The following is a 15,786-nucleotide window of genomic DNA, read 5'->3' on the forward strand; positions in this document are numbered from 1 at the left end:
CCACCAACAAATTTATCAATGAAGAGGAACAAGAGACTGAACAGTACTTGAGAGGGGCTAAAAAAGCTGTCTGGAATGATATGACCTTATTTCTGCAGAAAGAAAGAAGGAAACAATAATTTCTTAAGTATGTAGTCTGCACCAGAAATTGTTCAACTGCTTTATGAATATCTAATTCAGGTGCTATTTTACTATCAACATCTCTTACAGCTGAGGCAAGGTCTCATACAGCTATCCAGTGAGTCACCTAACTGCCTCTCAAGAAAGGTCTTGGAGGCTAGAGGATATTCCAACAAGGGAGCCTCAGTGATTAGAAATCATTCCAAAGAGTGGAAGGAAAGCTGAAAAGTTTAAGGAAAAAACTAAAGAAGCTCATGTCTGAGAGTCTCATTCTTCCAAGTGAAACAGGCTTAGGTCACTGTGGGGGTAAATGGAGAGGCCCAGAAGTCAAGGTGCTACATTTTCTCCAGTAAGGCTCAGTAGCCCTGAAGCAGAAGCTGAGAAATCAGATAAGATAATATAGGAGATAAGGATTCACAGGTCAGGAGGGTTTGAAGAATGGAGGAAACAAGAAAAAAAAAAACACACCAGATGGCCTCAAATCTTCTTAGTAAAGGACAAAGTTAGATTATCTGCTGGTCAAGGGTTTCTAGAATAAGTAACTGGTGAAACATTTATTGAAGAGGCACACTAGACCTTCAAGGCTAGATATAAAAACAAGCAAAAGCCTACATGGAGGAAATAGACTGAAAGTGATGCTTCAAGGAATCAAGAGCCCCAACAGAGGTAAAGGCTACAAGCTTAGGGGCCAGTGAATGAACTGGAGACAAATCTATGTAGCTGTGGTCAGAAAAAAGAATGCAATTAAGTTAGTTAATTAGTTAAGTGTGGCAAAATTAGTGTGGGGTGGTAGAAGTTTAAAAGCCAGGAATTGGAGTCAAAGCTGTCAAGCTCTTCAATATGACTGACTACTAAAATTCCAAGTCAATATTATCATTATCTCCCCCCAATTTAACTTTATACTATTTTTTTCAGTTTCTGAAAAGTCACCCCAAATTTGTGGGGGCCGGTTCATCACCAGAAAGTCCCATCCATGTTGTGATACAGTGGAGGTACAGACTTAAATCTACCATGAACAACAGTGAGTAGAGTACCCACACCTATGAAATCAGAGATCCCTTAAGTACTCAAGAAAGAGCAGACAAAATCTAAGGAAGTAAAGAAATTCAACACTATAAAATATGCAGTTATCATAGCTAAGTCATAAATGAAATGAACAAATAGCTCTGATCTAGACAAGTGATTGGAGTCAAATATCAACAATGATTAAATACCTACTAATGGTTGGGTACGTCCAGATAACAAAGATGTTGGAACAGTCTGACCTTAAAGAGTTTTACTTTCTATAGGAAAGACAAAATCCTATGTAAAACAGATACAGAATAGGAAGTATTTGGGAAAGGGTATCAGAAAAGGTGATTAAATAGATCATTGAAAGAAACTAGGGATTCTAAGAGGCATGGATGAGGAATGATAACCAGAGCAAGCAAAGGCATGGATTAGGGAAGATGCAGTGTATGTGAGGGAGCATGTATAAGTCTGGAAATGTAAATTCAGGTTAGAATGGGATGGGGCTTTACATGGCCAGGAGCTTGTATCTGATCCTGCAGAGCATTCTTTTGTCTTACTCCATTGGCCTATTTGCCATTTCCAGACATAGGACACGATGAAAAAAGGATAGTTCAATACCACTATTCCTACTTCCACATTTAAGCACTTTTGTATGAAAACACTACAAAGAATAAAAAGGATTCCTGCCCCACTTCCTTGGGTTCCAAAAGGTGGAACTGGTCCACTCATTCTGTAAAAGCAGTTTTGGAACCATGCCCCAAAGTAATTTTTAAACCATGGATACCTTCTGACTTGGCCATACCACTACTGGGCTATACCCCAAGAGTTCAAAGAAAAATGAAAAAGGAACATGCGCCAAAACTATTTATGGCGGCTCTTTTAATGGTGGCAAAGAACTGAATCCTAAGGAAGAGCTCATGACTTTTGGAATGATGTGACTATTATGTGACTATAATGGTATACTATTGTATTTTGAGTAACAAGTAATGGTTTCAAGACAAACTGGGAAGATATATCTGAATTGACATAGAAGTGAAGTGAGCAAAAGCAAAAGAACAATATACGTTAAACAACATGGTAAAGGCAAAATTCTGAAAGACCAATTTCAGTATTCCAGAAGACTCCTGATGAAACATGCTACCCACTTTCTGGAGAGAAGGAATGGATTTAAGATGAAGAACGAGCCATATAGTTTGGGCACATAGCTAGTGAGGGGAATTTGTTTTGCTTAACTTTCGCCCTTCCCAAATACAAGGGAGGTAGGGACAGAAAATAGATGTTATAAAAATTAAGTAAACAAGTCTGGCTCTGATATTTTCTTCACTTAATTCTTAATTAGCATTAGGAAGAAATATCCATACTATGCTAACAAAAGATGTCAGAGGAATCACTTGATGGGTATAATTATAACTTGTTATAGTTATCTTTTGGTAAGGATAATTTTTTACATCCTTGTTCACATTCACAGTATTGTCACTTAATGAAAATGTTCAGATCTTCCAATAGGAATAATCATAGATTTAAACTCAAATTTGAGTTCACTAAATATTAAGTTCTCTAAATACAACTTTTATTTTCCCTTAAGATACAAGGCAGATTACCCAAAGCAAGCACACAGGACACTGGGGGGGAAGACTACTCCTTTACTTTATATCCCCAAATCACAAGCTTGCAAATGAAGTTCATTTTGTCACAAAGGAATCAAAGCAATAGGGAGCTTTCCTTAAAATGCTAAGTAGCTTCTATCTAAAACCAAGAGCCAGCATCATTTGTAATAAGGATAAGCTAGAGACCTTTCCAGCAAGATCAAGCAGCTAAAGCAAGGATTTCCATTACTAATGGAAAGATCACCATTACCATTTGCTATTGTGCTAGAAATAAATGCAGGCTGTAACAATAAGAAAGAAATCGAAGGAAAAAGAATAGGCAAAGAGAGAACAAAAAGATCGCTTTTTGCAGACAATATATTTGACCTAGAGAACCCTAGAAAAACTCCAAAACCAAACAAAAAATACCCCAATTAACTTCAGCAAAGTTGCAGGATACAAAATAAATCCATGTAAAGTATCAGTGTTTATTCTATACATTATCCAAAATATACATCATGAAGAAATGGAAAAATTCCATTTAAAAAATGTGTGCGTATGTGTGTGTACTTGTATACACATATGTATATATGTGGATATGTACATATATACACACATATATATGAGAGGAGAGAAGTGGGGGGAAACTGAAACAAATTTTACTTGGGCTCCCAAAGACATCCACAGGAACTATATGAACAAAATCACAAAGCATTCTTTATATATAGAACTGGAGAAATATTAAGTGCTCATAGGTAGGCTGAACCAATCTTTTTTTAAAAATGACAATACTAGGGGCGGCTCCGAGGTACAGTGAGTAAGAGCTCCTGCCCCGAGTTGGGAGGACCTGGGATCGGTTCAGGCCTCAGATACTTAACACCCACACAAAAAAAGAACTGGCCCTGTAACCTTGGGCAAGTTACCCCCAATTGCTTTAAAAAAAAAAAATGACAATACTACCTAAATTACTTTATTTATTCAATGCCATTACCAAACTACTAACAATTATTTCATAAAACTAGAAGAAAATGAACAGAATTCATCCTGAGGGACAAAAAGGTCAAGAATATCAAGGGAATTAATGTAGTAAGACAACACAATCTTCAAAACAACTTTGTACTGGCTAAGAAATAGATGGACCAGTAGAACAGTTTAGGTGTATGATGTACAAAAGACAATTACAGGACCCTGGTGTCCGGTAAATCCAAATATCCCAGCTATCCTGGCAAGAACTCACCGGGAACTAGGCATACCCTTTGTTTGACTCAGTGATACTGTAAGGAGGTCTACATTCCAAAGAAATCAAAGAAGAAAAAGAGATGTGTACAAAAATATTTGTAGCAGCTCTTCTCAAGGAAAAGAATTGAAGAAACTGAGGGAAAAACCATTAATTAGGGACATGGCAAAACAAATTATGGTATGTGAGTAAGATGGAATACTATTAGGCTATAAGAAATAATGAGCAGGATGGTTTCAGAAAAACCTGAGAAAACTTGTGTGAACTGATGACAAGTGAAGTTAGCAGAACCAGGAGAACAATATACACAGCAACAGCAATATTATAAAGATAATCAACCTTGAAAGACTTATGAACTCAATCAATACAAGGACCCACCACAACTACAGAGGACCCATAATGAAACATGCTACCCACCTCCAGAGAGAGGAAGAATGAACACAGTGCAGACTAAAACTTTTTCCCTCCTTGGGAGAAGGGGGAATGACAAATTCAGAAATTTGTTTTGCTTTACTCCATATTTATAATGGGCTTTGTTTTTCTTGTTGTATGGGAAATTGTATGGGGAGATTTGGGAGTGAGAAAATTCAGAATTGAAAATAAAACTGAATTTTAAAAATAAATTGAGTCAATTAATAGTTGCATAATAAGCTTCCAATTCCAGAATCAAAATAGTTGCCTTAATTTAAATATTATAAGATCTAACGTTTAAGCAACCTTTAAGAGTATCCTTTAGCATATACTGTACTTTTAATCAATATTAGAGAATGAGACGAGTCATTCCCCAATTGATAAATGGTCAAAGGATATGAACAGGCAGTTTTCGGAGAAAGAAATTAAAGCTATCTATAAGCACATGAAGAAATGCTCTAATTCACTATTGATTAGAGAAATGCAAATCAAAACAACTCTGAGGTACCACATCTCACCAGTCAGATTGGCTAAGATGACAAAACAGGAAAATAATAAATGCTGGAGAGGATGTGGGCAAACTGGAACACTAATGCATTGTTGGTGGAGTTGTGAACTGATCCAGCCTTTCTGGAGAGCAATCTGGAATTATGCCCAAAGGGCTATAAATGACTTTCATACCCTTTGATCCAGCAATACCACTCCTAGGGTTATATCCCAAAGAGATTATAGAAATGGGAGAAAGACCCATATGTACAAAAATGTTTATAGCAGCTCTTTTTGTTGTGGCAAAGAACTGGAAATTAAGGGGGTGCCCATCAATTGGGGAATGGCTGAACAAGTTGTGGTATATGCATGTTATGGAATACTATTGCGCCATAAGAAACGGGGAGCAGGCCGTCTTCATATTTACCTGGAGAGGCTTAAAAGAACTGATGCTGAGTGAGAAGAGTAGAACCAGGAGGAATTTGTACACAATTACAGACACAACGTATGTGTGATGACCAACTTTGATAGACTGGACTCTTCTCAACAATACAGGGATATAAGTCAATCCCAAAAGACGCATGATGGAGAGAAAAACGTGCATCCAGAGAAAGAACTAGAAAGAACTAAATTTATATCCAGGTGGAAGCAAAATACCTGATCTTTTTCATTCTCTTATTTGATTTTATGTCCTCTTTACCATTTTTCATTCCAGCTGGTACAATCCATCCTTATAACCTGACCATTGTATAATGGGAAAGTATTTACAGATCCTATACTTGATAATAAGCCGCCATGGGGGGGGGAGGGGGACAAAATGTGAAATTCAAGGAATTGTGGAATTGAATCCTGTAAACTAAAAGGAAACAAATTAATAAATTAAAGTTTTAATTTTCTTAAAAAAATATTAGAGAATGAGCAGTAATATTTTAAATTTTAGAAAACACTCCATGGTGATTCAAAAACTTATCCAACAATTTTTTGGTGCTGTAAGTAAACTCTTATGTCAGATAAAAGGACATAGAAAATGAAAAGCTGTTTAAAATGAATTGCCCATAAATGTCAAAATTATCTTTGTGGCAAAGTTTTACAAACTGCTCAAGGAAAAAACACTATCTTGTCCACATAATAATAGCATTACATTTCATACAACTTAATCTAATGCTGCAATATACACCTATGGCTAATCATTTATTAAATGGCTACCATGTGCCACCTAGGCACTGACCTAAGCGTTAAGGATCCAACAGAAGTGAAAATCCCTGTGCCTCCCTCAAGGAGAGCATGCTATCTGGGAAAAACAAAGAAACTATGTAAAACAGTTATGGAAAATCATGAAAAGCCCCCAGTGGTGGCTTGAAAGCAACACTCATTTCATGTACTTTTCTGTAAATTAACTACCACACAACTACTTATTCAGTTAAAATTAGGCAAACCATTCATCAGTCAACAAGAATTCACTAATATGGTCTAAGTTTCAGGTTAGACAAATCTGGGGATTCCAAAAAGGCTAACAACATTCCCTGCCCTCAAAGAGCCCACAGTCTAATAAGGGAGACAAGTGAATTGTATGCAAACAGGATACATAACAGGGTGAATTGGAGGTAATCTCAAAGAGAAAGCACTAATAATTAAGGCCTATAGAGAAAGGCTTCTTGCAGGTGAAATTTAGCTGAGATTTGAAGGAAGCTATAGACAGCATTCCAGGCATGAGGGACAGCAGAGAGTTATCTAGGAAAAGAAAACAAATCCCTGAGTAGGTTCATGAGACTAAAGTATAAGAAGACTTGAAAGGTAGGAGAAATTTAGGTTTTAAAAGGCTTTAAAAGCCAAACAAAGGATTATAAATATTTGGTCCTGGAGATGATTAGGAGCCACAGGAGTTGTGTGTGTTATGGTCAGACATGCAAATTTTATGAAGATCACTGTGACAAAATAAGCAGAAAAGGAATTGTAATGTGGATAGACAAGACAGGAAGATCAACCAGGAAGCTATTAGACTGATCTAGGTTTGTGAGATAAGGGGCTGTACCAGAGTGTTAGTAACAAACAAATCTTAGGCACAGATAAGAGTGTAACAGCTAGACTACAAGCCTGAATGATTAGGAGAATGGTGGTACTCTAAACAGCAGTAGGGAAGTTTGAAAATTTGGAAGATAGGGAGGGTTGGTGGGGGTGGGGAGAGAAGACAATTAATTCAGTCTTGGACATGTTGAATTTTAAATGTCTATAGGACTATTCATTCAGAAAACCTGGAAAGCAATCTTGCAGAACCTAGGTTTACATAAACCAACATCTCACACCATAAGATATGGTCCAAACGGATAAATGGCTTAGACATGAAAAGTGACAACATTCTAAACAGAATTAGAGAAAGTAAAAAGTTACCTGTTAGAGCTATGGATAGGAAAACAGTTTATAACCCAACAAGAGAATTCAAGAAAGGCAAAATGGTCAATTTTGATCATATAAATTAAAAAAATTTTTTTGTACAAAAGCCAATTCAGCTAAAAATAGAGAAAACAGGCAAAAATATGCAAAGCTGCTCTGATAAAGGTCTCATTCTAGGATATACAGATAGATATCTATGTATATAATATCTATCATGTATAGATATCTATATTTGTAATAGATATCTATAGATATATCTTGCTATCTGGAACTGAGTCAAATTCCTAAGAATAAGAACCACTCCCCCAATTGGAGCTATCAAAACATGAACAGTAAGTTTTCAGAGGAAGAAATCCAGGCTACCAAAAGCCACAAAGAAAAAACTCAACGTAACACTCAATCATTATTAGGGAAATATAAATTAAAAATAACATGGGGAGAACCATTGTGCCACTTGACTGGCTAAGCTGACAAAAAGTGAAAATGTGTTAGAGGGACTGTGGCAAAATAGACACGTGAATGTACTGTAGATATAGCTGCCAACTGGTCTGGTCATTCTGGAGAGCAAATTCTCTATATGCTCCTCATTATTAAACCATATGATATGCATCTTCTGACCCAACCATACAGTCACCAGGTCTATATCCTAGAGATCAAAGAAAGGGGAAAAAGGAAAGGCACGCATCACAAAAAATCTAAAGCAGCTCTTTGTATGGGTGGCAAAGAAACGGACCCATCAACTGGAGAAAAGCTCACCCAAGTAATGGTATACAGTTTAATATAACATAATTATACTGTAAGAAATCAGGAACAGAACCAGTTTCAGAGAAACCTGGGAAAATTCAGATGAATACAGAGTAAAGTAAGTAAAATTCAGGAACCAATTTATACAATAACAATATTGTAAAACTTCTAATGATTTAAGAACACTGATCAATGTAGTAACCAGAAGGACTCAAGCAACAACAGCATATTATTATGCAGCTAAGACTGGACACAGAAAGACCAACGATAGCTAAGCCTAAGGATTATTGAGGGGACCTCTGCTGGAGTAAACAGACGGAATCTAGTGTGCATGGGAGTGGGGGGGAAGGATGGGACAGGCAGCCTCAGGAAGGGAAACTACCACTGACTTCTCCACCTCTTCCTAAGTAACCATATAAAGGAGGAAAAAATCTGAGTATTTAGAAAAGAGGAGGGATGAAAAGGAAGGTAAGGTTCTCAGCTGAGAGCAGAGGCAGAGGGAGCCATGGAAGATTTGAGGAGGGATTTAAAAAAAAAAAAATAACAACCAACCTTGGAAAAACTGCTGTGATTAAAAGGGATAATGAACGGATCCCAAGATGTAAAAGCATTACCTTTGCTGCAAGGAGGGCCTACTTGAGATTATTCAACGAATTTGTAGTGGACTCAGTAAGTAGCATGTGAGCAGAAAGAAAGGCAGTAGATGGTAGGAGTAATCCCAAAACTGAGGACCAAAGACAAAAATCTGCTATCCATTTCCTGATAGAATGGCGATACTCATGGTGCAGTTTGAGACAAATATTTTATAGATATAGCCAACATGGGAATTTGTTTTGTATGACAATACATTTTTATTACAAAGGTTTTTTTTTTCTTTTTAATGTGGGAAGAAGGCATTTCAGTTGCTTGGAAATTTTTAAACATTTTGTAGCTTTCTACAGGATATCTAAGTGGAAATGTTCAATATACAACTGGAGATTTTGGATTAGAATTGAGGATTTGAGATCAATAGGATTGAGAAGAATAGATTAATATATAGAGATCTGAGTATCATCAGCCTAGATGATAACTAAACCCATAGGAGATAATGAGATTATGAAGTTAAATTATAGCAAAGAGAAAGGACAGACCCTCTGGGGAACCAACCAGTTAAGAGGAATGACCTGAATGAAGATTCTGCAAAGGTGACTGAAGAAGTGGTCATACAGGTAGGAGAACCAGGGTATCTGAAAAATCTAAAAAACTTAGCAAAGAAAGTATCCAGGAAAACGTCAAAGAATAGCACCAAAGCTTGTAGAGAAGACAAGAACGATGAAAATTGAGGAAATGCCATTAGAATGGCTCTTAACTGATTAATAACCTTGGAGAGAGCTTTTTCAGTTGAATGACTCAGAAGCCAGACTGCAGAGTTAAGAGAAGGAAAGGGAGGCACTAATTGTAAATGGCCTTCAAAGAATTTAGACACACAGTTAGCAGAGATAGATGGAAGGATGAAGTTGAGGGTTTTATGAGGATGGGAGGCTTGAGGAGAGATGAAAAAGGTTTGGAAAAAATGCCAGGGTGAGTAGAATAATCAGAGGATTAGAGAGGTGTAAAAAGGATTGCCTCAGGGCAGTAATGACCCAGCTGAGGTTATATAACAAATTTGTAGTAAACCTAGCCTGCAACCCCTAATCTACTAAATTTATTATGCTGACTAGTTACAACTGGAGAGTGAAATTTCTTGGGGATAGGGACTGCCCCCACAAAAAACCAGCAGGTGTAGCAATTTACTCTTTCCCTAAACCTCAACTTCTGCTTACAATCAATCCAGGAAGCCCTGCCAACACAAGAGTATATTCCCCCTTTCCTTCACCATACCCATGAACCGAGGCTGACTTCATTCCATGGGGACAATAAACTTGGATGAGATAAATCACCAATTACTCCTTCTGGTGAGATGGAGGACCTCAAGGTCTACATCTACCTCTGCATGTCCCCTCCCCTAGGGTCCTCTAATCCTTACCAAACTCCCTACCTGACTAGCCTTCATGCTCATAATGCAGACATCTGGCACCATCATCTAATCTAGAGATGTAACCTAAGGACCCCCTGTCCCCCAACAGCTGAACTTTCTTTTCATGTTGTTTCTCCCCTTTAGAACTTAACTTCCTGGAGAGCAAGGACTATAGTTTTTTTTTTTCCTATTTGTTATCACCATCCCTTAGCATATCTTAAAATAACAGATGCTTAATGGTTTATCCTTTCATTTACACACAGTTGGTACTAAGTAAAATGGCCATTATTCTGGCCCTTTACAAGATAACTATTAATGTCTCTTAACACGAGTAAAAAAAACAGAATCCTTTATCTGAAACTCAATTACCAGAGATACAAATAACAGAAGCATAGAGATGTATTTCAGGATATTAAAAGTGAAGCCATGGCACTGAAATATCATTAAATATTAAAACAAATTAAACAAAAATGCACTGGAGGAAAATTATGCATTTCAGAAATGGTCAATTTGTTGTTTTGTTTGACCATGCCTATTTGTCATAAGGGTAGATTCTATAGACATAAGTAGATATCACTGGTGACACTGGCTAAAAAAAAACAAACGTCAATAAATCATTTATAATGGAGAAAATGTAGCATCCAGATATGCAATATAATAACCAGTCATATAACAAGAATTCAGGGCCTCCAATTACTTCTAAAACGTGGCAAATAATTCTAAAACTGAATTGTTTTGTTTGATCAAATGAGATCATCTTGAAGTTCTCTGGAAATCATAAGGTATGATACAAGTAGAGATCAGACTGGAGAGGAAAAGGTGCAGGCTGTCTCATCCTTCTGCTACCTATTTGTTAAGTGAAAAGGAACTGGTTTCTGTGAGATACAAAATTCCATCTCTCCTTATTTATTAAGGCAGGAAGCAGCAGAAAGGAGAAAGGTGACCCTTCAACAAAAGGAATTAAATGGACAGAGGGTAGGGATGCCAAATTCTTCAGACTTCTGTAGAGCAAATCAGCTCATTCCACCCCCCCCCCCAATGATGTCATTCAGCTGTAAAAGCTAAGGTTAGAATTGATACTTTAACCTTTTTTTAAAAGGCAAAAAAATTTCCTCATATGAATTTTTCACTCCCAGAACTCCTCTGTCAAACCACACTGTACAATTCCATTCGTGTCAGTTTGACCTTAGACAAAGCACTACCTATCTTTAAAATATGTAGTATTTATTAATATCTTCTAAAAGAAGAATTTTTTTTTGTCATGGATCCCCTTTGGCAATCTGCTTAAGACTATAGACCCCTTCTCAAAATGTTTTTAAATTGAAAAAATGCATAGAAACAAAAGAAAACCAATCCATCATGTTGAAATAGTTACTAAAGAAAAAAATTTTTTAACAGAATTGCACATGACCCTTTTGGAAAAAGTTCTATTCCACAGTGATTATAAGGTGGAAAGTAAAAGTTCTGATAAACATGTGACCAGCCTCAATAGGAACTTTTCTGCTTCTCCAGTTAGTTTCACAGTAAAAATGGTAATCTTATAACTTGCAGATATGTACCCAACAAGTACATTTGCAAGGTTCATTAACGTGCTTAAAACACTTTATATAACTTGTTTGATCCATACAACAATTAGTTAAGTACATGAAGAGGTACTGCCCATCCCCATTTACCAATGAGGAAACTGAGGCTCATAAGAGATACAGCTATTAAGTATCTGGAGGAAAGCGAAACTTTAGTTACTTCAATTGAGAACTTAGTATTTACATTTCAAATTAGATTGCAATCTTAAAAGTTTTTACTTAAAAAGATCGATCTTTTGAGTTTCTAAGCTACAAACCTTAACCATTTGGTTTCAATTTTTGTACCATTAACAAATCTGTTAGAATCATTTCATGAGGCAATTAAAAATGCAAATCGTCATCTTTTAAGATGACTACCTATAAGACATGGATTGATGTGGAACATTAATTATTGTGAAACTGTTCTCTCCTTTGGGAGAAGCACATGAACAAAGACTGATGAGAATTTAGTGACAGCTCCTAAATACAATACCTGAAAGGTATTCAACTAAAACTTTAGCACTTAAGTCTTTCTATGGTCAGGAACTACTCATTTAAGCTCTATGGAGCCTCAATCTTTAAAATTAATACTTGTACTACCTACCTTATAGCTAGGTGGTGAAAAATAGAATTAGGAATAATAGAGGGTTAAGACAAATAGACTAATATATTTATTTTACACTTTAATTTCTTAGAATTTAATAATACATTTAAGCCGGGCACTATGTAGGGGAAAAGCAGAGATCAAGACACGTTAAATATTGGCTCTCCTGCGTAAGTCACAAGAGTTTCAGCATTTCAAACATATATATTGCCTATTTCTGACAGTTATGAACAAAGTGTTTTGTCAACTAAAATGTAATACAAAAATTTATAATGAGATGACCAGGGAACCTAAATTCAATGCTGCTTCAATGGCTTAGCAAAAGCATTAAGGTGGGTAACAATGTTTACTAATAACCTGATCTTCCTCCATTATGCCTAATTTTTGATGGCAAATATACTGAAGGTTATGAATACAAACAAAACTTTTAAAAAATACATACAAACCTTTACCATACCAGCTACCTGGTCTATCATAACTAACTGCAGAGATATTTCAATTCTTTAAATTTTCTGAATAGTAAATTACACTATAATTTAATATTTTAAAGCTAATTTTAGCAGTTAATCTCCTATTTTGGATTTCAGAACTCAATGACAAATTATAGCTGGAATTCCAAGTCTTTATATAGAAGTGTACACGTGTGTATGAGTACATGTTAAAGGAAAATACAAAATGAAATGGAGTTAATTAACAAGGAGGGCCTCAAATTTCATGCTACCAACATGGCATTATTTTCCTTAGAAAGGACACCACGGAAACTTTCCCCTACATAAGCACAAGTATAGTGTAACCCTAACTTTCACCTCTCCCTAAGGAAAGTGTATCCTTTGGCAATAGTTAAATGTTAAAAATCCTTTGTCAAAGCTAATAAAATTGCATTTTAAGAGTTTTTATTCTTTTTTAATTATCAAGGGGAAGTTCTAGATTATTTTTTAGAGTTTCTCCCCAGATGTTTAAGAATAGTACTTATTCTTAGCTTTTAAAGCCTCTTCCTCCTCACCACAACCCAGTCAGGTAGGTAGAGTAGTAGCAATAGTACCACCATTCCCATTTTACAGACAAGTTAAACTAAATAAAGCGAGGTCAGCAGACCAATCTCTGATTACAGAAGAGCTGTAGTAGGGATTCCAAGTTCAGTATTTTCTACTACACATAGCTGAACCTTGAATGCCCCAATCACTTTGTCCTAGGTGCATTGCACGATAATTTAAAGGGTTACAGTCTAGAAAATAAATATTTATTTTCTATTGAGAAAGGGTTTGTCTGCATTTTCTTCTTCCTCTTCTCACGCTTCATAATTGATCTTTAGTCCTCTCCAGTTTTTTAAACCAATTTTGTTAAAGGAAAAAAAGTTTCATCTCTCCTAAAATACTTTACAGAGGCTTCTAAAATGATATTCCCTACCTGCAAATTAAGAGCCCTAAAAACAACATATAAAACCACTTTGTGGAAATAGCTGTTAAGGGCAAATATAAACACTGCATTTTTCTTTCCAGCTGCCACAATTAATGAAATGTATGTAGTCCCCTTCTCCATTGCCCACGTGGTGGTCCAAGATGCATTAAACGTCTGAAAAAATGCGCCCTATGGTTTCCTAAGACTGATACAGTCCTAGATCCACTTTGAAAACACTGAACTTTCAGTTAAAATACTTAAGCACATGTGGCATTTCATTGAAACGGCCCGGAGTGGTGACTGCAGTGACCCCTCCAGCCCAAGTTTCGCTCCCGGGCCCACGGTCGAGGGGCGCGCCCCAAGCCCCGCATTTGTCAGGCGTCTCCCTCCTCCAGAGTGACCGGGGTGCGCACAAAGCTTCCCGAGACACAAAGGCCGGGCGGGGAAGGGCCCTGCTCAGGGCTCTGGCCCACTCTCCACCCTTCGCAGCCCCGAAAAGCCGAGGAGGGCCCGCCCCCCAGCACAGGGGGCGGCTGGGGGGCCGCCAGCAAGCCCTGCTCCGGCCGGGCAGCACGGACGGACAGCAGAGGCCTCCACAAAAATAGCCCAGCCTCCCAGGCATCCGAGACCAGGCTTAGGCCGGATGACGGACGGGCGACAGCTGGGGGGAGGGGAAGAGCTGGGAGGGGGTTCGTATCGATCTGATAACACCCCGGCCTCGGTGGGGGCGGGAGTATAAAACGAATGGGGGGGGGAGGGGGAGGTGGGGGGGGGGAGGGGGGGAGGGGGGGGGGGAGCAGGGTTTTTTTTTTTTTTTCGGAGGAGCGGATTCCTGCACTTCCAGGCCTGACCACGCTTCCCCGCTTGCCCGGACCTCCTCGTCTTTCTTTTCGCCCTCCAATTAAACCTCCCCACCCCACAAACAGGACTCAGAATGCTCCGAGTGACACAACACCCGAAATAAGGGCAGCCCCCCCACACGCTCCCAGGAGACATTCTGGAGATCTCCAACCATGGGCAGGCGCCTCCCGGGCCCTACACCCCCACTTCTCGGAGCGGTAGAGCGAGGCCCCGCGCGGAGCCCGAGAGGCCGGCCCAAGGTCACCGGGCCGCGGGCGCTGCCGCTGGGGCCTCCCCGCCCCCTCGGAGGGCCTATGAACCCACAATCCCCGGGTAGCGCGGGCCCGCCCCGCCCGGCCTGGCGCGGCGCGGCGCCCGGAGGCCCCTGGCCGGCCCCCCCGCGGCTTCAGAGCCTAACTGAGCAGGGGCCCCGAGACCGTTAAACCGCGGCCGCCGGCGGCGCCAGGAGGCAGGGCCCGGCCCGGGCCGCCCGCCGGCCCGCCCGCGCCCCAAGCCAGGGCCGCCCACCCCCGGGGCCGCCCCTTCCGACTCCGGCCCCGGCTCCGGGCCCGGCCTCGCGTCCACCTCCTCCCCCCAAGCCTCCGCCGCCGCCCCCTTCCCCGCCCAGTCCCGGCCTTGGCCCCAGCCCCGGCCCGGCTACCTTGTAGAAAGCCCCGTTGGAGCCGCGAACCTCCACTGTCAGCTCCGCCATGTTGGAACCGCAAGGGCCGCCGGGAAGGGGTTCTAGAAACTTTCCAACCAGAGGGGAGGAGGGGGGAGGGGCGTGGAGGAGGTGGGGTGAGGGGCGGGGGGGGAAAACAGGGCGGGGACTGGGGGTCCCCCGCCCCGCCCCCCGGCGCGTCAGCCTGCCCGGCCCCCCCCCCCCCCCGGCCCCCCCCGCCCCCCCAGACGCTCCCGCCCTCCCGCCGCCCAGCCGGATCCCTCCGCCCGCCGGGCCTCAGCACGCCGCGGCCGCAGCGTGACCCTCCGGCTGCCTCCGCCCGCCCGCTGCAGCCGGCGAGCCTGCGAGCCAGCCAGCCGAGAAGTGCCGCGGGGGCCTGAGGGCGGGGCCAGCCCGGGGCGAGTGGGGGAGGGGAGGGGCGCCCTCTGCTGCGTCCCTCCCCCCCGCAGCCGCCGCTGTTGCTTCGCGGACTTCCCCTCCCGCCTCTCGGCCCCGCCTGGGTCATGCTTTAGCCAGCCCCCCTCCCCCACTTGGCCGAGAACCTGACCCCCTCCCCCAGGGGTTCGAATCGCCCGGCACCCCTCCCCCACCCCGTTCGAGGGGCCCACGTTCCATTCCTCGTGGAATGTGAGCCCCTCCGCGCCCGCAGACAAGCCCGCTTAGGTCGGAGCAGCGAGGCGCCCTAGATGGGGGGGGGGGGGTCTTCGCTCTGGGTCCC

The 15,786-nt window shown here is 40.9% G+C and overlaps 1 protein-coding gene across 5 annotated transcripts in view; it reads right to left on the reverse strand.

Moving 5' to 3' along the window:
* Positions 1-15,180, reverse strand: part of FXR1 (FMR1 autosomal homolog 1) — a 62,337-nt gene extending 47,157 nt beyond the window's left edge. For all 5 annotated transcript variants that reach the window (XM_069104803.1, XM_069104802.1, XM_069104801.1 and 2 more), the window contains exon 1: positions 15,048-15,180. In XM_069104803.1, coding sequence (XP_068960904.1) covers positions 15,048-15,098 — 51 coding nt within the window. In that variant the 5' untranslated portion in view covers positions 15,099-15,180. The remainder of the gene's footprint in view (positions 1-15,047) is intronic.
* Between the last annotated feature and the right edge of the window lie 606 nt (positions 15,181-15,786).

This window comes from Petaurus breviceps, unplaced genomic scaffold (assembly GCF_028583685.1).
Source record: "Petaurus breviceps papuanus isolate PSGF00001 unplaced genomic scaffold, PetGlider_PUasm1.0 688, whole genome shotgun sequence".
Lineage (NCBI taxonomy): Eukaryota > Metazoa > Chordata > Mammalia > Diprotodontia > Petauridae > Petaurus > Petaurus breviceps.